The following is a 23,553-nucleotide window of genomic DNA, read 5'->3' as shown; positions in this document are numbered from 1 at the left end:
CAAAGGGAGAACATGGATATCTTATACAATATTTAATTTTGTAACTTTTTCTTAATAGTGCACATACAACTTATCCTAAAAACTAATAGCTGGTGAGTGTATGTACATTCACAGGGCATGGATGCAAAGTGAAAGGTTTGATGAGAACTAAAATGTTATAAAGTATGTGTTATTGTTTTAAACAGTTTGCTCAACGAATTCTATTCAATTACAACGAATTGAACAGCTGCTCAACTGTTTTGTTCAGAGTTTAATGCTCTACTGATCCTTGACGCTCACAGATGGTCAGTGTTTTTGTCCTGGAAATCTATTCATAGCATTATGATGATAATAATTCAGTTTTGAAAAATTAAATGATGGAAGAGTTTGTAGAGAATGAGTGAAATACTGCTGTTTTCTTTTTATAAGACTTATTTGAATCTTTTGCAGTTTTTCTGCATGTCGTTCATGTAGAATAGTCTAAAAAAGACAGTGCAGTAGTTACTGAAGCAGGGGACAGGGAAAATGTGAAAAAGTAAGACTAATAATGTTAAAATAATAATTTATAATAATAAAAAAGAATAATGTATTAAGACATCAGTGCATTGTTAATTTCATTTTCTAAAATATATATAAACTGATTACAAACTAAAGTGTAGCTCATTTAGCTCATTTCTATTTACTACAGCATGTAGCTATCCAACCATCAGAACCTGACATTGTAAACTTACAATTTTTGCCACCACATTTGTTAAAGAGGCTCCTTATACAACATGATCTTTACAGTCAGATGCACAGTCAAGGCACAGTTAGAAAAGTAGAATGAAAATATATTTTGGTAAAATATGTTCAGGTTTTCTTAAAGTAGAAAATATTACATTCAGTCAAAGTACATAAAAATAATATAGTATATTTAGCCAGAATTACATGAAGTGGATATTAAACATTACATTAAAATGCATACTGTACTAGAAGCTTTATATGCATGCATATATTGTACATAAATGCTCTCTAAAAACCCTGAATCCTAGATTTTGACTTCAGAGTAGTCTGTTTGGTCTTCTTCCTCTATACTTAATGGATCCATCTTTGGATTGTTATGTGTTGTTACGGTAAAGGTCACTTTAGTGTAATCCACCTCTTCTTCTGACTCACTGGTGTCTGAGTCCCAGTTTGGAAATGGCTGCTTTGTTTTGTAAACACCAGACACATTTTCATAATCACTATGGCCTTTTCCTTGTTCCTGCAAGAAAAGGAGGATTAAGTAAAGTTACAAATCCTACAAATATAATAAATCTTACAAATCCAATGTGTGACTCATAGCGAATGTTTTTTGGCTTCCTGCTTCTCTCTATGAGAAAAACAAAAACTCTATTTCAGTGTTTTTGGCTCATCCAAAGGGAGAACATGGATATCTTATACAATATTTAATTTTGTAACTTTTTCTTAATAGTGCACATACAACTTATCCTAAAAACTAATAGCTGGTGAGTGTATGTACATTCACAGGGCATGGATGCAAAGTGAAAGGTTTGATGAGAACTAAAATGTTATAAAGTATGTGCTATTGCCTTTACAGTCACCAAAGATTAAACCAATACAACACTGTAGTAGCATGGACATGGCCAAGCATCAGCTATGAATGATAAGGTGGTGGACAAACCAGTAGGTAATGTGTAATGATTCTCACCTGTGGCGTATTATGTAAAATGTATTAGCCCTGTCTTTTTAGGATTTCAGGGTCAGATTTCCACTTTAATATAGACACAAAAAAATTCAAGTAAAACATGCTAAATGGGGTTTATGCTACATCTGGTGTCTCACTTATCTGTCTCCATCCTTCTTGTGATTTTAGTGTAGTACTTTTCAGGGCATTTATTATTTTCCCTTGTTATGTTTATTTAGTTTTTTTTTTTATACTCAGTAATGTATGTGATTTAAACTGAAGTGATATATATAATACAAAATAAGGAAAATTATGGATTTTAATAACTTAACAACTTACAGCTTTATAAAATAAAAGCAATCACAAAACCGACTCAGTTACAGTAACCTTAGGCAAATGTACTGTAATTCAAAAAGGCAAAAGAAAAGAATAGCAAGCACCCCTAATCATATCATATACCACTACCAGCTTAGTTTTTTTTTCAGTATGAACCCAAGTCGAACATTAGAACAATCTGCAGCTCTTAAATAGGCCACTTATTACCAAAAGGTGGTGGGCTGAGGTAATCTCAGTCTGCCCCTTAGAGTTAAAGGTTTTAGTTTGGTGAAAGCTTTTATAGGAGACTATAATATTCCTAACAATTATGCTTTCTAAAGAAACATCACAAATGTCCTTTACACATAGTGTATGTAACATAAAGATGTTCACCATAAGGATAATCTCATTCATGAAAACATGTTTTTATTCAGATAAAAGTAGCTGTATTCCTATTAAAACAAACTACATGATTTGGATCAGAAGATCAGCTGTTGTTCAGTTGTACTATGAGTAAATTCACTTACCTTTGCCATTTGTCCATTTTTCAAAACCTTAGCATAAACTGGGCCACAACTGTCACTGCTCGGTACACTAGATCAGCAAAACAAACACTAGTACAAAATTCCACTCTTAATTTGAAACTGTAATTATTATTGACTGTTTAATAGATTTGTATAAAATATAAAAAATTTTATTTGTGTACCTTTTATTTGGAATGTTGCTGTCTGCAAACTGCAGCGTAGCATAGTTTAAAGTGGCTATGGGTAAATCCTCCGCTGTGTAATGACATTCCTATAAATCCAATACCCAATTACAGGTTATTACAGTTTCCATTTGCTTATTGGATATGTTACATAATGACCTTACTATTTCAACATATAAAGAATAAGGATTTCATTAAAACCCAAATTTTCTAAAAACAAATGCATTAATTTCTTACCGTTATGGTTGGGGGCAAATGAATAGCATCATACACTGTGTGAATGTTAGAATTTGGGCTGGAAATGCAGAAAAATAATATTAATATAATATATTTATATTGTATAACATATGAAACCAAAAACATAATAGTTTTATGTGTACAATCTTTTTCCCCAGATCACACAAGTATGTATACTTCCTACTTACTTTTTCCTGTTGGGTGGAGGATGTGAGTGAACAATGTCGGATGAATGGTTGTCTCTAAAGCCAGATAGCTCATCAGATTCCTCTATCACAAGGGTCTCCCGAGTGTTGTTACGTGAGCCCTACATACAATATACTTAACTGAAAGGCTTAAAAACATAAACCTGTTTGGCATTGAACTATTTGTTCTAGAAGCAGATTTCGTGACCTACATAGAACAAGGGTCTATGTCCACATCATTCTTAACCCAAACTGACTCTTATAATCCAGTTGTAATTGTTATCCCATTGAGAAGACATATTAACACCAATTTATTAATATGTGGACTTTTGGTTTAAAATCTGTTAATGACATAATATCATGAACAGGAGATGCTGATGGAGAAGATTTAAAAATATTCAGTGTATATATATATATATATATATATATATATATATATATATATATATATATATATATATATATATATATATGCTTCTTACAGAGCCACTCCTTGGTTATCCTGGCTGTGTGCTTCGGGTCATTGTCATGTTGTAAGGCCCAGCCTCGACCCATCTTCAATGCTCTAACTGAGGGAAGGAGGTTGTTCCCCAAAATCTCGCAATACATGGCCCCGGTCATCCTCTCCTTAATACAGTGCAGTCGTCCTGTCCCATGTGCAGAAAAACACCCCCAAAGCATGATGCTACCACCCCCATGCTTCACAATAGGGATGGTGTTCTTGGGATGGTACTCATCATTCTTCTTCCTCCAAACACGTTTAGTGGAATTATGACCCAAAAGTTCTATTTTGGTCTCATCTGACCACATGACTTTCTCCCATGACTCCTCTGGATCATCCAAATGGTCATTGGCAAACTTAAGACGTGCCTGGACATGTGCTGGTTTAAGCAGGGGAACCTTCCGTGCCATGCATGATTTCAAACCATGACGTCTTAGTGTATTACCAACAGTAACCTTGGAAACGGTGGTCCCAGCTCTTTTCAGGTCATTGACCAGCTCCTTCTGTGTAGTTCTGGGCTGATTTCTCACCTTCCTTAGGATCATTGAGACCCCACGAGGTGAGATCTTGCATGGAGCCCCAGTCAGAGGGAGATTGACAGCCATGTTTAGCTTCTTCCATTTTCTAATGATTGCTCCAACAGTGGACCTTTTTTCACCAAGCTGCTTGGCAATTTCCCCGTAGCCCTTTCCAGCCTTGTGGAGGTGTACAATTTTGTCTCTAGTGTCTTTGGACAGCTCTTTGGTCTTGGCCATGTTAGTAGTTGGATTCTTACTGATTGTATGTTGTGGACAGGTGTCTTTATGCAGCTAACGACCTCAAACAGGTGCATCTAATTTAGGATAATAAATGTAGTGGAGGTGGACATTTTAAAGGCAGACTAACAGGTCTTTGAGGGTCAGAATTCTAGCTGATAGACAGGTGTTCAAATACTTATTTGTAGCTGTATCATAGAAATATATAGTTTAAAAATCATATATTGTGATTTCTGGATTTATTTTTTTAGATTATGTCTCTCACAGTGGACATGCACCTACTCCTCCATGATTTCTAAGTGGGAGAACTTGCAAAATAGCAGGGTGTTCAAATACTTATTTTCTCACTGTAATACTGGTTTCCATGGCACATGCTGTTTTCGGGAAAAGTATTAATCTTTAATTAAAACGAATAATACTAACCGATGAGCAAAAGTTTGATGAAGGCCAAAATGGAGCCTTTGAGAAGAAAAATAACTGTTGAGGTGACTCATTTTTCCCTGAATGTCTTTTTTTTTTGATGATTCTGTAAGAAGACAGTATACACAAACACATGCAAAATAAATAAATATGGAGATAAACTAGGAATGAGAGACTTCTGAAGTCCAACACTGAGAAAATAATGATTTTTTTCACAAAACATTTTGAAATTTGTTAAAAATGACGAGCTGCTTCTTTAAGATACAATAATAATTATGAGATTTTTACCTCAATAGGAGAAATAAGGCACCAATCAGTATGAGAATAACCAGTAAGGAAATGATGATCTGAACCAGCCGTTTAATGAAAAAATCTAAAAATAAAGAAATAAAAAATTGAATTTGAGTAGGAGTCGATTTCTTGAAGCACCACTGTCCACAAATTGTATTGTTAATACTGTATATATCACAGCTAAAAATGAAAAACTAAACTAAATAAAAACTAAATCTCATTATTCAATCATTTTCACTGCTTGTGATATATACTGTACATAGTTGCACTGATTTCTATTACAAATTGTCAAGGGTTTATAAAAGTGTAAATTTGTACATACGATTAAGATATATTTTGACGGTTTGAGAACTTGACTCCCCTATGCCATTTCTTGCAATGCAGTAGTATGTTCCAGGATTATGTGGTTGAACTGTGTAGTTCTGATGATTTGTCAAGACGGTGGTGTTTTTCTCTAGCATGTACCATGCAAAGAAAGTGGCTGGTGGATCACACTGAGCACTGCAACTCAGGTGGACAGGAACCGCATCTTCCAATAGACCCATTGATGTCATATTATGGATAATCGTTATCCGTGGACGATCTGAGTAAAAAATGTAAGGCATGGAATGGTCATAAACTTGAATTGTAAGATACAGTGACTACATTTTTTTCAGATTTGGTTACAGAATTTATGTATCAAATCATCATCATCCCCATCATCATCATCATCATTGGGAGCTAGCAAATAGAGTAGCTGTTCCGTCTTAAAAAAATCCATATTTATCTACAGTACACTGAGTACCCCATAATGACAGTGAAAATTGTGACCTGAAATATAACATGTACATAAGTATTTAGGTCCTTTACTCAGGACTTAGTTGAAACATCATTTGCAACAATTACAGCCTTGGTTATTACAGCCTTTTTAGGTATGAGACAACACCATGCACACCATTCGTCATGGCAAAAACAAAGAAAAAAAGAAAGGGGTTTGAATAATATATATATATATATATATATATATATATATATATATATATATATATATATATATATATATATGTATATTAGGGGTATAACGGTGCACGTATTCCTACCAATTTTTTTTGGTATAGGGTTCAAAACAATTTCAGTTCAATGCAATCCTTTTTATACGCCAAACATAGTTAAAATCTGAATTCCCTTTGAAACTTATTAAGTTGTGGACCGCAAGTTTTTTTGTCTCTGCCTTGCATTTTGAGTGCATTTTTAAGGTTTTTCATATAAAACTTGAGAACATACACAACAATGCCAGGGGTATAAAAAGAAACTACCGTTAGTGCAGTGTTACTGTGACTACACACTCTGTACCGGATATAATATTTGTTTTGCGCATACATGAAAACCCTAAAGAATCCATAGTGATTCCTGGTAGCGGCTAATGTTAGCGCTATGGATTCTTTAGCGTTTTCATGCATGTACATTCTCTTAAAAGTAGAATATCCTGACAACTCCACATATCAAGGGAGTGAATGAATTAAAGATGGAAGGAATGAAGACATTTGTTAAAGTATGCTGAAATAAGTAGAACAGTTATGAACAACCGGAAATGTTGGGATGTTTTTTAAATTTGAACAAAATGTTCCAATGTTTTATTCACAATAGAACATAGAGAACATTCTAACAACTAATCAGGTTTATTGACATCAGGTATGTAAGATGATTAGCTAAAAAAAAGGATGTCTTAGAGAGGCAGAGGCTCTCCAATCTGTGAACAAGAACGTAAAAATATTGTGGAATACTTTTAAAAAAAATGTTCCTCAATGTCAAATTTCAAAGGCTTTGCAAATCTCAAAGAAAACAAACGTCATTTTCGGAATCCGGATTGTAGATTATATCTTAAAAAAAAAATATTAAATGTAAAACACACACACTGTATTACCCAAATAGGGTCTAACAAATGTAAATTTTGTAATTTTTCCATTTATTTAATTATTTAAATTTGTGCTAATTTAAGTGATTACTCAATTTAATCAATATAAAAAAGTGCATTGCATTAATTAGATTTTTTTCTATTTTATTTTTTATAAAATACTATAAAATATGTGTATGATTTGTTTGTAATGTGTAATAATCAAATTTGTGGCTATTATGGTTTTTGGGATAGCCACAAATTAATGATAATGTAAATGTCACGTTTTGACTACTCACTTTCACCAACATACAGTCAGGTCATAAATATTGGGACATCGACACAATTCTAACATTTTTGGCTCTATACACCACCACAATGGATTTGAAATGAAACGAACAGGTTGTCCTTTAACTGCAGACTGTCAGCTTTAATTTGAGGGCATTTACATCCAAATCCGGTGAACGGTGTAGGAATTACAACAGTTTGAATATGTGCCTCCCACTTTTTAAGGAACCAAAAGTAATGGGCCAATTGGCTTCTCAGCTCTTCCATGGCCAGGTGTGTGTTATTCCCTCATTATACCTATTACAATGAGCAGATAAAAGGGTCCAGAGTTCATTTCAAGTGTGCTATTTGCATTTGGAATCTGTTGCTGTCAACTCTCCAAGATGAGATCCAAAGAGCTGTCACTAACAGTGAAGCAAGCCATCATTAGGCTGAAAAAACTAAACAAACCCATCAGAGAGATAGCAAAAACATGTTTGGAACATGTTTGGAACATTCTTAAAAAGAATTAACGCACCGATGAGCTCAGCAACACCAAAAGACCCGGAAGACCACGGAAAACAACTGTGGTGGATGACCGAAGAATTCTTTCCCTGGTGAAGAAAACACCCTTCACAACAGTTGGCCAGATCAAGAACACTCTCCAGGAGGTAGGTGTATGTGTGTCAAAGTCAACAATCAAGAGAAGACTTCACCAGCGTGAATACAGAGGGTTCACCACAAGATGTAAACCATTGGTGAGCCTCAAAAACAGGAAGGCCAGATTAGAGTTTGCCAAACAACATCTAAAAAAGCCTCCACAGTTCTGGAACAACATCCTATGGACAGATGAGACCAAGATCAAGTTGTACCACAGTGATAGGAAGAGAAGAATATGGAGAAGGAAAGGAACTGCTCATGATCCTAAGCATACCACCTCATCAGTGAAGCATGGTGGTGGTAGTGTCATGGCGTGGGCATGTATGGCTTTTTATTGATGATGTGACTGCTGACAAAAGCAGCAGAATGAATTCAGAAGTGTTTCGGGCAATATTATCTGCTCATATTCAGCCAAATGCTTCAGAACTCATTGGATGGCGCTTCACAGTGCAGATGGACAATGACCCAAAGCATACTGCAAAAGCAACAAAAGAGTTTTTTAAGGGAAAAAAGTGGAATGTTATGCAATGGCCAAGTCAATCACCTGATCTGAATCCAATTGAGCATGCATTTCACTTGCTGAAAACAAAACTGAAGGGAAAATGCCCCAAGAACAAGCAGGAACTGAAGACAGTTGCAGTAGAGGCCTGGCAGAGCATCACCAGGGATGAAACCCAGCGTCTGGTGATGTCTATGTGTTCCAGACTTCAGGCTGTAATTAACTGTAAAGGATTTGCAACCAAGTATTAAAAAATTGAAAGTTTGATTCATGATTATTATTCTGGCCCATTACTTTTGGACCCTTAACAAGTGGGAGGCACATATGCAAAGTGTTGTAATTCCTACACCGTTCACCGGATTTGGATGTAAATGCCCTTAAATTAAAGCTGACAGTCTGCAGTAAAATCACAACTTATTTCCTTTCATTTTAAATCCATTGTGGTGGTGTATAGAGCCAAAAATGTTAGAATTGTGTCGATGTCCCAATATTTATGGACCCGACTGTAAATGTAAAACCAATCCACCAAACACATTTTTTGTACCTAATGTGGTCTTATTACTATGCAGTATATCATTGCATCCAATTCCCCACATTCATTATATACAAGAGTATTTTGTGGCATTATGAAACAGCATACGCACAGTTAACTCTGATATATAGTGCTGAAGACTTTAACATGCCAATGTCATTTTTGGAGATACAGACATAATGGTCAGAGTCAGAGGGTTTCAGGAAATGAAGTCTCAATGTCTGCTCATGTCCCACTCTCACTGAGTGGGTCCTATTAGATTTCTCCCATGTGTAAGCATTCACCCTGGGTACACAATCAGCTGTACAAGTGAGTGTCAAGTTAGAGCCCTCTTTTAGCTCTTTACCAGGATGTGCTTCTATAGTAACATTTTTAGGGGCATCTGCAAAAACAAAATAGTAATAGTAATTCGATAATAGCTTTTATCTTGATATTATAATAGGAAGTCTACTGCAAGAAAATAAAGCAGAAGTAAACAGATTTGCTTACACCAAACGATCAGACGATTTTCTGAGGCGTTTTCACCCTGTGTGTTTTTTGCTATACAGGTGTATTCACCCGCATCTGACACTTTTGCAGTGGCAGAAAAAGTGAGAAAGTTGGACTGAAAAGTCATATGTAATATCCTGTTTGTTTTGGGGTTTGACAGAGAAGATATGCTTAGCGTGAGTGATGCCTGGGGTGAGCTTTCTACTGTACATGTGATGGAATAAGATTCAGTTTCATTTACAACTTGTTTCATGGTCAGATTTGGTTTTTTTGGGGGGTCTGTGAATGAAAGTGAGAAAAGAACAGACAGAAATGCACGCATATATTATACGAGGTATTAAAAAGTACATTTGAACCACACCAGTCACCTACATGCTAATATATAAAATACTTAATATCTAGAATACAAAATGCTCTTGTATTACAGTCCCAGCAAACAGAGAACTGAAAATGTGATTTAGTAAGTGTTCAGAAGCTTTTATGATGAGACTGTAACACTCCACAAAAAATGTTCCTGCAAAATGAGCTGTAATAATGATTTTCTTCACAAAGTTTTTATAATATTCACACACAACCTTCTTAGAGAATTTAGCAGTCCTTAAATGTAATTCATTAAATGGACACTCAGTTTATGGTCTCAAAACACATTCAGTAAACTAAATCACATAGCTGGGAGTAAATTTCTCTTTCAGTTTGGAATAAATAAATAAAATAAATTAAACCACAATGTTAAAGTTAAGATTTTGGTTATGGGGAAAAAAAGTAGCACTTATACAGTAAGAGATTAAGACATACGCTCTTGTATACTTATCTATAATCATTAAAATCAGAAGAAGAAAGGACACATTGCAAGTTGTCGTCTTGTAGTAGAATAGCAGGATTAGAATGCAGTGACATGATATTTCACATTGTTTAAAAAAACACACAAAAGGTAAAAAAAACAAAAATAAAAACAAATCAGTTATACTTACAGAGCACAAGAACACTGAATTCAGTTGAGTTTGTTCCTGTACCGAGACTATTCTCCGCACTGCACTTATATGAGCCAGTATTAGTGACAGCCACTTTCTCAATCTCAAGGTACTCCTGATGCTGGTTTGAAATGGTGTGAAAGAACTTGTCATGTTCTGGTTTAAAATACCAGTAATAATTGATTGGATCAGGATCAGCCTCAGTGACACATTGAAGCTTTAGTTTAAAACCCAGCTTTGTTTCTGTCATGCCACTAATTTTTGTGTTTTGTGGAAGAACTGCAAAAGAGAGAAAATAAAAACAACAGTCATTTTTAACATGTTCACGTCAATTTTTTTGTTAAATATATCGCTGTAAAAAAGCTTTTTGCTTCATATGTGCATCAACAATTAATTAGACTTTCCTGAGTATTTTATAAACACAAAACAAAACATTTTAAATATTGCATGTATTGTAGTGCATGTGGTTTTCTTTTTCCCTACACAATTAATGGAAAATTGTATGGCTTTTTTTCTCCACACGATCAATTTAGTCAAATGTTCTTTTTTTTATTGCTGTTTTATGTAAAAAATTTTCGATTATAAAATGTTTAATTCTTTAAATTTAATGTTATTCAAAAGTTTTGTTTCTGAAAGTTGGTGCTATTAGAGGGATGCATGTAGTATGAGCATTTAATATTTTTAGTTCAGTTAATCAGTACTGAGTCTCACAGTCACTTTTATGTAAACATTAATTCACCTTGTTTCTCAAAAAAATTAATAAATAAGGTCATAGTGGAATTATAACTTGTCAAATACTATATTTTCTCAATATACTTACACTTAACATAAATTTGTATAGGGTGTGTAGAGTTGGTCTCCCCTGCAGAATTTCTGGCCTGACACTGATAATGTCCTGCATCAGGTCGTTTTACCCATGGAACAGTGAATATTTTCTTTGTCTGCGCTTCAATCTCTTTATTGTTTTTGTACCATCTGTAGGCCTCTTCTTCAACTGCTGGATTGCTATTTTCCACCGAGCATGTGAGTGTAAGACGGCTTCGCTCTTTGAGTATAATGGATTCAGATTTGATAGTGACACCTTTTGGAGCGTCTGAAAAACAAAAAATTGATACAAATACTACATGTGCCTAAAAGCATTTTTGAGGTTTTCCTTCATCTCTATTTACTTATGATAACCTGTTGATCAATATGCTTATGCTGAGCAATTATTTTTTTCTAAATTACGCATTACGCATTTATTGATATGATGAAACACATACTTACAAATAATGTTAAATGGTATATTAGGTGATTTGTTATCTCCATGAATGTTTTTAGCCTGACAGTAGAATATGCCTTTATCTTCGGGTTTCATATTATATAAAGTAAGATTCTCTCCAGGCTGAGAAAAGGAGCTATCATGTTTAAACCATGTGAATTCAGCCTCAGGTTTGGCCTTGCTGGTGCAGGAAACTGTCACGTTTTCTTTTTCTTTTATGTTGTTCAGGTCTGAGCTCTGAATCACTACTGTTTCTTGGGGTGCATCTAGATAAAAATAGAAAATAAATGATAAAATCATAGAGATGGCAACTGCAGGCATTAAAAACTACTGAAGAAAGACATTTTTATCTTTTCCCTAAAGTTCCTGCACTGCTGGATTTTCAAATCTGAATGATCAGAAGGTATTAATACAATTTCTATAACAACAATCCTTGTAGAAGTATTTGACTGCATGTCAAAGCACAGGTTTTCATTAATGCCTGTTCTACAATACACAATTATTTCTAAGGTAATAATGCGAGGAACATAAATGGATTTTAGAAAAATGGTTGTTGGCATGGTGATGATTGCTATAAGAACTATCATCAGACATAAAAGAGTTTATTTGTGAAAGTCTTCAAGGCAGAGAGCTTTGAGGTTTCTCTGTCACATGACACGATAAGCTTCAAAAGAGAAACTTGTTGCTTGTTGACAGATAATAGTTGAGCTATATCATACAATCTAATTAATAATTTGTTAATAATAAGTTTGCGAACATTCCAAAACAGCAAACATAACCAACAAATTAATAAACATGTTTTCATTCTTTAATTCAGAGAAATTGGGTAACATTGGCAGATTGCTCTAGAAAAAGAGGAATAAAACACTTCTGTATATGCTCTTATTGGAATAGAATCAACATCTTGGTGGCATCCGACCACCATGCCGTATTTTATTCCTAAAACACAACTTTACCTCATTTTCGCATGATCTTTTCCTTTGTTCTCTTTGTTCTGTTTTAATTATTAATCTAATGATTAATTTATTACAAGTTATATTAATAGTGTATGTAAAGCATTTTTTGCAGGTGTACCCACATTCCACACTCAGTGTATAATTCTTTTCCAAGCAGTTGTCATTGAAGCTTCCAGAAGACCGACACGTCAGAGTCTTTCCATCATCTCTCCAGCTCACAGTCAAATTCAGCTCACTGAGTTTTTCATTCTCCTCTATATTCCTCATGCTGAGAACCTTGACTGAGGACTGCCATTCAGGAAAAAACTTACAGTCCACTGACGTTGCACACTGAAGAATCAAATTGTCTCCGTCTTTGAGTGACATGTTCAAATTTGGTGGCTTAATGTGGACTTTGCACTTATTGTCTGTATAGAAATTGACAAAGGGTCGATTATAATCCAAGAACATTTACATTTCTAAAAAAAAAAAAAACAGAATTCAGAATAAATTAATAAACAAGACTCACCTGTTACTTTGAGATTAAATTCCTCACTTATAAATTTGTAAGTTTTTTTTATGAACCTAAATGCATAGTCTCCACTGTCGTTCTTTCTAAGATGTTTAATTTTTAATGAGCATTTGGCATTGCCGTAAGAGCTGTTATCATGTAAAAATTCCACTCTGTCAAAGTACTCAGGTGCCTGTGCTCGGTTTTCTGTATTACTAAATACAACTGTTCCATTAAATTTACTTTCTTTACATTCCATATAGAATCTTTAATCCAAAACACTTCCATGCCATTCTGTAATTCATACGTGCAGTTGATGGTCACGCACGATCCCTCCATTCTTTCTGCATGATTCTCCAAGAGGAATATATATTTATTTTGCATTTCTATTGAGCTAAACAAACACAACAAGACTGAGGAAGAAACAAGTAACACATAATTAATATTACCTCTGTAATAACAAAATAGTAATAGTTCAATAAAATCTAATGAAAAAATGTATATACCAAACTTCTGTTTTGTAGGTTTTAGCTTTAACATTAGTGCTGACTATAATTCAAATTACATGTTTGGGTTTATTTTCTTGTAACATGTTAAGGTTTTTATAGATATATTGATATTAAACATATATTCTTAAAAATTATACTGATATAGTATAATATTATAAATACATTATTGAATGAAGACTCTAATGTCAGCTATTCAATTAAAAGTTCAACCTGTCTAAGTTTTCAGCCTTGTTTCTCAGAAACAAGCTAATTTTTTTATAGCTTCAAGAACATTTGAAGGAGCTGTTATGTCTAGCATATAGTGTTGTTTGTTATGGAAGTGTCACTGAAAGAAAAGATTTAACTTCATTGTGGCTAATGATCTATGTTGCATCTAGCTGACATCCCAACGACCCATCATTTTTTATTTATTTTTTTACAGCAGCACCTTCAAATGTTTTACTTCTTACTGAAATCTTTCTATGGATAAAGCAATATCTTTGAAGAGAACTCAAAAGAAAAACTATACACACCCCAGATAAGGACAGAGTTCCACAATGAACACATCTTTTCAGGCTATGGTGTGATCTGTGTGCTTTTGAAAAAGAAAGACATTTCCATTTTATATTCTGCCTTTACCCTCTGTTCTACTAATGTATGGCAGCTGCAAATGACTCATTCTCAGCATGTAAGCTTCATGGTTAAACTGGTGGTGTGGAACTGAGAAATTTGTTCTTGCAGAAAGTGATTTATTTTTTTTTATTGAGCAAATCCATACATTATTTACATTTAAGCATATGAATTTATGAAGCCCACAAATAACGTTGTCAAATTTTAACTTCTAAGCATTTAAATATTTCTTTTTATCACAATATCTGCTGTCATTGAAAAATATAAAATAAATGTTACAATATAACATTATATTGTATAATATAGAAAATATCGAAATCTATACAGTATAGCCACAACATTATATATAAGAAGTAAATAGTATTATAAGTCTTAAGTAAATTGTGGCATTTAAAAGTGCATTAGTATGAATGTTTAAAGTAGTACATACACCTACTGTCAAACAATCAAAATAGGATTTTTTTTATGTTGATAAATAAATAAGAGTTAATAAAAAAGCAAATTACCTTACAGTATCCAGCGCTCTTAATAAATCGCTCCAAGGACTTTAGCTTAAGTAAATGCTTCAAACTGAAAAAAGGCTCTTCAAATCTAAAGGAAACTGTCAAACAAAAGGAGAACTTCTCAATTTGCATGATCAGCCATACAGAAAACAAAGTCTTATTCCTGTTAGTGATTAAAAAAAAGAAATAATGCTTATATTACCCCCCTGAATGTGTGCAAACTAGCCCACTTCCTGTAGCACAAATTTCCTCTTTGACTTTTAGTTGAGAAAATTCAGTACAAGGCTTTAGTATACTGATTAGTAATAGTCAATACTTGTGTGACCTGAAAAAACCTCTGTTAGCAGAAATGGTGCATAGATAGAAGAACAAACTATTTTTATTGAGTTCTATAATTAGAAAAGACAGCATGTCAGATTTCTGCCAGCTGTTTGTTTTTCAGTTTCTGATTCTCAATAAATTCAACACTTTTTCAGAAAGAGATGAATATTATGTTAATTGTAAATGGCAGTTTGTTTACATGAGATATCTTAGTTACTCTATTTCTCTGATCGTAATGCACGCAAAACAGAGTTCCTTTGTGGCACCGTATCATTTTGGAACAAAAGAGATGAAGCTTTAATTAAAACATGTATGTGTAGTATATACACGGCGGAGTTTTTCTAATGATAAAAGATTAGATGCGTTCATTTTTTAGGTAGATCTCGGATCCTTTCATGCATTTGTATTTTAAATGTCAACAATGCTAAATCTACAGTCAATTAAAAGCAAGTAAAGGGTTACATATGCAGATGAAGAGACTGAGACATGTTAAAGCAGCTTCTTCATTTTACAGATGCATCCATGTGTAGGTGTGTTGAGCTCTTTGCTCTTTTTAATAAGTGGGTCTGGTGCGCTATGATGTGCAAGTACAGGAAATCTTTACACTCTTTACCTACAGTATATTATTCTCAAGTTGAGGTTTCATTTCCTTATTTGTAGAAGACACCCCTAATGTGCTCATATTTTGCTATAAGACAATTCCCAGATGTGGTGATGTATACCTTGTAGAAGCATCTAAGCTTGAAATAATGAAATGTGAACCAAAACAAAACTAGAACAATAAAATATAAAACACTTTATCTAACATTAGCATACATAAACTACAATACAAACCATATTCTACACTTTACAATATAAATAATTGATGTATTCTGGATTTATGTTATACAGATTTATGTCAAAAATCCTGTATGGATTGCATGAATCAGGAGGATTTGTACAAGTGGCGGTCTTTTAGTAATATACAGTGCAAGCTCGATACTCGCGGGGTTGAGGTTCTATGACGCCTCCCGAGTAACAAAAGATTGCAAGGTTTTGACTCTTTTCTTTTGATGGTTCCTTTTTTCAAGGGGAATTGTGCATGTACTGTACTTTAAACTCAACAAAAATTGTGAATTTTTTGCCTAAATGTTTTATTTACTATATTAAATGAATAATACAATAATAAAATAGTTTTTCAAACATTTTTATGTAATTTCTTAGTAAAAACTCCTTCTCGTAAACTTTCAGATTTTTCGCGAGTTCCTCTTAGTTCGGTTTCGAATGAAAAGTTGCGAACTATCAAGGTTGCGAGTGTCAAGGTTCCATTGTATATGTGGGTTAAGAATTTATACACACAAAACCAACCAAAAAATGTGGGATTTTGGATTTGAGAGAAAACAAAAAAAAAAAAAAAAAGAATAAAACAGAAATTGACAAAATCTGTTCTCCAACAGGATGACTAAACCGGTACAGTGCAAGCTGATGCAATGCAAAGTACTGCCACCCTCCAAATGATATGGACAATGGTATAAGAATCTGTAGTGCAAAACGGTAACGGCATACAGTTAGTGGTGATACTGACAAAAAAATAAAAATACAAACATTCATCAAGACACTACACACATCTGGCCAATCCCTATATATTCTAAATCACATTAACTCACTCACTTCTCTCGCAGGTGCTAATGTCCACACACGTGTATCTTGCTCACCAGGATTTTGTATAGCTAGGTAGCACAAAATAGCTCATTAAAACATTGCACATTTGCTAGGTTCTTACAACATATGATATTTATACAGTCGTGTTCAACATTATTCAACCCCCAATGCTGTAAATGGTTTTAGGGAATTTAGTGTACATTTGTAATTGTATTCAGAATGAAATCCTACAAGGACTTCTTAAAGAACCATATGCAACTAAAATGACATCAATTAGTTTTGTAATACAGTAGTAAATGTTTCTTTTGTGAATTCTTCATTGACATAATTATTCAACCCCTTAAAGACTACCACTCTGAAGAACAGAGGTTCAATGAAGTGTTTTCAATCAGGTATTGAAAACACCTGTGGATATCAGGGAGCAGCAATAAAGCCTAATAAGCACCAATTAGGCAGCTTTAAAATGACTGTGATACTCAGCTCCTTCTAGACATTTACTGGTGTGGTTACAAACATGGTGAGGTCAAGAGAATGGTCCAGGAAGACAAGAGAACAGGTGATTACTCTTCACAGGAAGGGCAATGGCTATAAGAAGATTGCAAAGATGTTAAACATACCAAGAGACACCATAGGAAGCATCATTCGCAAATTCAAGGCAAAGGGCACTGTTGAAACGCTACCTGGTCGTGGCAGAAAGAAGATGCTGACTTCGACTGCTGTGCGCTACCTGAAGCGTAGAGTGGAGAAAAGTCCCCGTGTGACTGCTGAGGAACTGAGAAAAGATTTGTCAGATGTGGGTACTGAAGTTTCTGCTCAGACAATACGGCGCACCCTGCGTAATGAAGGCCTCCATGCCAGAACTCCCAGGCGCACCCCCTTGCTGTCCCCAAAGAATAAGAAGAGTCGACTGCAGTATGCCAAAAGTCATGTGGACAAACCACAGAAGTTTTGGGATAGTGTTCTGTGGACTGATGAAACAAAATTAGAACTGTTTGGGCCCATGGATCAACGCTATGTTTGGAGGAGGAAGAACAAGGCCTATGAAGAAAAGAACACCTTGCCTACTGTGAAGCATGGCGGGGGGTCAATCATGCTTTGGGGCTGTTTTGCTTCTGCAGGTACTGGGAAGCTTCAGCGTGTGCAAGGTACCATGAATTCTCTTCAGTACCAGGAGATATTGGATGACAATGTGATGCAGTCCGTCACAAACCTGAGGCTTGGAAGACGTTGGACCTTTCAACAGGACAATGATCCCAAGCATACCTCCAAGTCCACTAGAGCATGGTTGCAGATTAAAGGCTGGAACATTTTGAAGTGGCCATCGCAGTCACCAGACTTAAATCCGATTGAGAACCTCTGGTGGGACTTAAAGAAAGCAGTTGCAGTGCGCAAGCCTAAGAATGTGACTGAACTGGAGGCTTTTGCCCATGATGAATGGGCGAAGATACCCGTAGATCGCTGCAAGACACTTGTGTCAAGCTATGCGTCACGTTTAAAAGCTGTTATAACTGTAAAAGGATGTTGTACTAAGTACTAAGATTGAATGTCACTTGGGGGTTGAATAAAACTGATAATGATGTGAGCTCAGAAAAGACATTTGTGGTTATTTCATTATAAATGTTATGTTATATTTGTCTGACCTACACGTGCCTCTTTGATTTAATTGTAAGCAGGATGACTGAATGATCATAATCAATGTCAAACCGACCAAAACAATCAATTTCAGTGGGGGTTGAATAATTTTGAACACAACTGTATATTATCTATAATATATTAGTCTATAATATTTAACATTGTGCAAAACAAAAACATTGCATTTATAAAACAATGCAACTTTTAATCATACTAATTGCAATGTCATTACACGATATCAATTGAAATCTGAAAATCCAACTCCATCATTCCCTGAACTTATTCATATGATTTCATCCAGCTCTGCTAAAGACTCTGTAAAAAGGTATCTGACAGTGTCATTTAATATGATTTATGAATTTAAAAAGTTATTAGATGAAATTTCCAACTTGTCTATTTCCTAGACATAGCCATCATGTATCCTTAACTTTCCCGGTCTTTCTTATTTTACCCATAATTCAGTACAAGTCCTACAAAATGATGTCAGTGTAGTTTTTACGATATTAACGGTATATACCCCTGTTCTACTATTCTCTTTCAGGTGTATAATTATAATTTAATTTGTTCCAGAACGCCATTCACACCCTGAACAATGTGTATACCATGCGAATATCCCCATAAGGATTAATGGAAAGTGGGATAATGCGTTCCGAACAACCCCAAATTTTCATATAAAAATAAAAATACAACCAATATTGATTCATATTATTTAATATTTAATAATGGTGCCTTAACATCTAAAAAAGAAAAACAGTATCTTAACTTGGTACTTTACCTTTGATAAGAACGAATACTGGAGATGACATTCGGTGGAGGAGGAGAATTATTGTTTGGAAGGAGAATCTCCTTCCATTATAATGTCGGGTAAACAAAACAAAGACACAGCGATAAACAGCGATAAGACGATGTCAGAAAGTTCAGGTTAAAGGATCCAAGGCAGATGCAAAAGGAGCAGGGGAGAAAAGCTGTGCAGAGCTGAATCGGGAAGCCGATTCAGGGGAGCCGATGTGCGCGGAGAGTGAGGATTCCGAGCCGGAAACGGGAGCGCGTTCAGCGCGAGTCGGAAACCGAAACGCGCGTTCAGCGCGAGCCGAGCCGGAAACCGGAGCGCGTCCAGCGCGTTCAGCGCGAGCCGAGCCGGAAACCGGAGCGCGTCCAGCGCGAGCAGAGCAGAGCCGAGCCGGAAACCGGAGCGCGTTCAGCGCGAGCCGAGCCGAGCCGGAAACCGGAGGACAGAATGATCAGGTCAGAAACAAAAGAACGAACAAAACAGAGAATACGCTGGAGCGTGATCAGGGCAAGCCTAAAGACAATCTGGCACTGTCTGGAGGATTCAGGCGTCCTTATAAGTGCCAGAAAATTAGACGCCATATCCGTGCAGCTGGTTGGGAGTGGGCGTTTCCTCGGTGATTGAGGCGGTAATGCCTGAAGTGCTCAAGCGGGCTGACAGACGATGCTATCACAATGAATTCAAGATGCTAACTAAACTTTCTTAGGCGGGAAAACGTGCGGGTTGCGTGACATAAGAACCAACGTCCCCTTTAAATTTCGCCCGCGAGTTTCTAATAAATCGTATCCCGAATTTTTATATATAAACTGATACGGACATTTTGGCGAATGACGATCCGTGTTCTGAATTACACGTATTCAGGGACGTTCGTATCCTGAAGTTCCACTGTATTTGTACTTTTGTGAGAATTGTTGCAAAAAGAACCTGGTTTGAAGTGCTAGATTGGAAGAGTGATGCTGTGAGTGATTGTGGGTCCCACAACATTTAATACAAATTAATTAAATCTGTCCCTTTTATAAACATATAAGAAGGGTGAGAAGAAAATGTACTGAAAAGGTGTTTATGCAAAAATGTTGTTTGATGTTATAATCTCAGAATTACTTTGTGTATAAGAAATGAATATATAAACTGATTAAAAGGGGTCTCACAGCTGGATAAGCTCCACTAAATACAGGTCAACAGCAATACTGTGTATCATTAAAAGCACAACTGTTCAACACGTACATACACATAGGTTGTTAAGTTGTTCCTGGCTGTTTGTATAATATTGTTGTAAATGATAAGTGACACAAATTCTCTAATATTTCTCAAATTATTCTGTAAATTTACAATATTTTAATTTTATATTTTCCTTACTGGAAGGATCACGACCAAGTAATATAACATTAGGCTAAAAGTCAGGCTCTATTATTAAAACCATATTTATTTTGTTATTTCTTTAAATAGATTTAGACATGTTTACACTTAATTTATTTCAAAGCATCAATGCACAAAATGCTCACATTATTTATTCAAGCATGAACTTATAAACAGGTGGAAAATAAATATGTATCAGTATATCTTGCTGCAAGTTTCATAAGGTAAATTTACTTTTCTGTAAAAGCTACTAAGTTGAGCGGGAAACTGTCAAAACATAGTGGGTCTCATTTTATTTTTTAATATCTACAAGCAAAACACATTAGTCCTCATTTGCTGAACCCTGCGTAATTCTTTTTTCGAAAGCATAACAGTTTTAGAACAAATATACAGATTTTTTAGTCACTGTGACTCCCCTGTTGCCAAAGCTACAATATTTTCAGCATCAGCACTCATGTCATCGATGGCAGAGTTGATAGCTTGCAGCATAACAGTAAAGGCGTGACTCACAGCTCTCGCTTGCCGTGGCATAGCCAGTTCCACCAGTCTCTTAGTGGCTGTGGTTGTGTCTCTCTCAGCTGCTGTAAGCCACTTCTTCACTTCATTCTTGCTGACCTCCACTGACAAGGTGCATGTCCGCATTGCCTTAAGCTTGGCAGAGTCAATGCCTCTTTGTTGTGCAAGTCTCTCCACAGACTCATTGTCCAGGCAGAGGGAAATCTGTGCCTTTGTTAAGATCCGAACAGCAACACTTGTATCCACCAAGGATGCTACCATGGGTACGGGAATAGCAGAAACCCCACCAGAAAGTGAGGCTGCTGCCCACCCCAGGGCCTTAAAGGCATCCTTCTTCTGGGCCACTATTTTAGTGGAGAATGTCGGCAGAGCAAGAAGTAGGGCATAAGCCCTTATTTCAGGAAGGTCACCCTGAATGTCCTCTAAGAGCTTTAGGAAGTCCAGCTTTTCCAAAGTGTCAGGATGCACAAGGAAGACTTTCGACAAAGTCACTCCTTTAGCTTTCAGCACCTCCAGACTAGATTGTCTTTTAGCTTCCAAACTCTTCTCGTTGTCCTTCTCAGATGCCAATAAAGCAAAGTACAAGCCTTCTTTCTGCAGTGAACGTGCCTCTCTCCAGACAGCCACAGTGTTTTGACTAAGAGTTTGAGTAAAGGTCATGATCACAATGTTATAACGTGAGATTTTGAAGCGCTCAATATACTTCTCAGGGTCAAAAGAGTCAGCATTGGAGATCATGGGCAAATCCCACAGACGGAAATCTGGATGTTTGGGATTTTGGAATACAGCCAGTTCTTCTGAGGCTGCAGTGGATGAACAGAGAGCTGCCCCTTCATCACCAAAACTAAGCCCTCTCAAGGAGTTAATAAACATGGCTTTCTCTGGCCCTCTGTCCCCAGTAATTGCAATATTGATACGACTTATCAGCAGGTCTTCAACAGCATCCTTTATGTCTGAAATGTTGTTTTTCTCAATAGACTCTTTCAGGGTCTCCAGGAGGTTAAGACTCTTCAACACATCTGCCATGTCTCCTGTTGTGATCTGAGATCCAGATTTGTAGTTAATTTATTCATGCCAAATAATTTTGTCAGTTATTACTCTAAATGCTAAAATAAAGCTGATTTTTTGTTTTACATAATACATGTACACTTTCAGATAAAGGTTCTTAAAATTCTAGATTAAACACACTAGTAGAGGATTCAGAAATTTAGAAATAGATTCAAGAATTTCCATTCAGGAAGATAAGAACTAAACAAGGTACATTTACAAAATCATTCTATAAAAATTCAGTATATTTAGTACAAACAACAGACATATATCTATTGAAAATGTTTTCAGGAAACCTTCGGAGACTTCCTAAATGCAATGTGTTCCCATAGAGGAACAAACTGAAGAACTATATTTAGGGTGCTGCATGACACTTTGTTAGTGTAAGTGACAACCATATTGTATTTCATGCTAAATATTTAATATTTAATATTTAAAATATCAATAAGTCTAACATACTAATGGATTCGTGTTTTAGGCTTTTAGATAAAACCTAGACACAATAAACAATAATGATGCAGATCTTATTACTTACCAGGGATTTGTCCACTAAAGACATCCAAATTTCTCTGGATAATATATAGTAAAAAGATTATACACTAAACACATGTATATGTTTGTCACAGTTAAAGCAGCCCTGACTATTTAAAGATGCTCTTTAGCATGTGGAACATTTTAATCCTATTAACTAAGACTTAAGCTGCTTACATATCCACAGAAACATGGCTGTCAATACCCACATAAATCAAATCATGTGAGTAGTATATATTTGGAAAGTTAAAATACTTCAGTACTCAAACTTTAATAGTTTATACCAATCTTATTTGTATAATTATTCTTTTATTATTTCTTATATTTTTTACTATTTGTAGGTTATAGTACAACTTCCAATACTTGATGATCATGTTTAGCAATTAAATGAATAAATAAATAATATATCTGTATGTAAAACACTAACACAAAATATGATAATAAGAAAAAAAAGTCCTGAATAATAGCCAAAGAGTAAACAATTTGCAGAATAGCTTTGATTGCTCTATCAGTTATATCACAAATTTTAAGCAGTTTCAATCAGTAACCACTTTATACATATCTGGACTGCAATAGATCCACAGCAGATTCAGTCCAAAATTGATAGGATTGTGGTGGGCCCCAAACCACACACACACACACACACACACACACACACACACACACAAAACTTTGGGCATTTTTTTTTTATTGTAGGAATTTGGGTCTAAGGAACACCCACATAGACCAGAAAGAACATTCAAAACCCAACACTGAAAGCAGATTGAACAGCATACCTGGAGCTGTAAGCTATAAACACCACTTACACTACACTTGCTGCATCCATTTTTATTTAAATTCTTATCTTTGAAAAATAATAATAAAAAATACATTATCTAAAAATATAGTCTTTAGTCGGTGAGTGGTATAGCTTAATCTTGAAAATGAAAAAAATTAAATAATTTGTAGTAGGTGAATACACACATATATCAAGCATATCAACTTCTATACACATATCATCCTCATTAGCCCTCATTGAAATCTTGTGCATCTTCCTTGTATTAT

The 23,553-nt window shown here is 35.2% G+C and overlaps 2 protein-coding genes across 5 annotated transcripts; both read right to left on the bottom strand.

Moving 5' to 3' along the window:
- Positions 1-170: 170 nt before the first annotated feature.
- On the bottom strand, positions 171-19,301 carry si:dkey-24p1.1 (uncharacterized protein LOC556718 homolog). Of its 4 annotated transcripts, XM_046862613.1 has the most exons (19): positions 19,045-19,301; positions 16,647-16,705; positions 14,679-14,773; positions 14,076-14,137; positions 13,073-13,467; positions 12,687-12,971; positions 11,614-11,874; positions 11,168-11,440; positions 10,348-10,626; positions 9,377-9,655; positions 9,000-9,269; positions 5,379-5,639; positions 5,054-5,138; positions 4,769-4,871; positions 3,092-3,210; positions 2,904-2,961; positions 2,667-2,755; positions 2,488-2,554; positions 171-1,222 (listed from the first exon to the last, which is right to left on the bottom strand). In XM_046862613.1, exons 5-19 carry the CDS (start codon positions 13,311-13,313, stop codon positions 1,007-1,009), a joined length of 2,886 nt encoding a protein of 961 aa, XP_046718569.1. In that variant the 5' UTR covers positions 13,314-13,467; positions 14,076-14,137; positions 14,679-14,773; positions 16,647-16,705; positions 19,045-19,301; the 3' UTR covers positions 171-1,006. The 4 variants fall into 4 exon arrangements, with proteins under 4 accessions (XP_046718569.1, XP_046718570.1, XP_046718573.1 ...); XM_046862614.1 differs by lacking the exon at positions 16,647-16,705; XM_046862617.1 differs by lacking the exons at positions 9,000-9,269; positions 9,377-9,655.
- A 106-nt stretch (positions 19,302-19,407) lies between these two features.
- irgq2 (immunity-related GTPase family, q2) lies at positions 19,408-22,644 on the bottom strand. The gene is made up of 2 exons (XM_046862639.1): positions 22,514-22,644; positions 19,408-21,972 (listed from the first exon to the last, which is right to left on the bottom strand). The coding sequence occupies exons 1-2, from the start codon at positions 22,535-22,537 to the stop codon at positions 20,818-20,820; spliced, it is 1,179 nt and encodes a 392-aa protein (XP_046718595.1). The 5' UTR covers positions 22,538-22,644; the 3' UTR covers positions 19,408-20,817.
- Between the last annotated feature and the right edge of the window lie 909 nt (positions 22,645-23,553).

Source organism: Silurus meridionalis, chromosome 12 (genome assembly GCF_014805685.1).
Source record: "Silurus meridionalis isolate SWU-2019-XX chromosome 12, ASM1480568v1, whole genome shotgun sequence".
Taxonomy (NCBI): Eukaryota; Metazoa; Chordata; class Actinopteri; order Siluriformes; family Siluridae; genus Silurus; species Silurus meridionalis.
Note: the sequence above shows the minus strand (reverse complement) of the source record. Positions and strands in the feature narration are given on the sequence as shown.

Coding starts and splice junctions, on each gene's coding strand:
- si:dkey-24p1.1 (XM_046862613.1), bottom strand. CDS start 13,313: ATGGAATGTAAAGAAAGTAAATTTAATGGAACAGTTGTATTTAGTAAT. Junction 11,441..11,613: donor TATACCATTTAACATTATTT/GTAAGTATGTGT, acceptor TTTGTTTTTCAG/ACGCTCCAAAAGGTGTCACT. Junction 4,872..5,053: donor GCCTTATTTCTCCTATTGAG/GTAAAAATCTCA, acceptor GTCTTCTTACAG/AATCATCAAAAAAAAAAGAC.
- irgq2 (XM_046862639.1), bottom strand. CDS start 22,537: ATGTCTTTAGTGGACAAATCCCTG. Junction 21,973..22,513: donor CTTTAGTGGACAAATCCCTG/GTAAGTAATAAG, acceptor TCTGGATCTCAG/ATCACAACAGGAGACATGGC.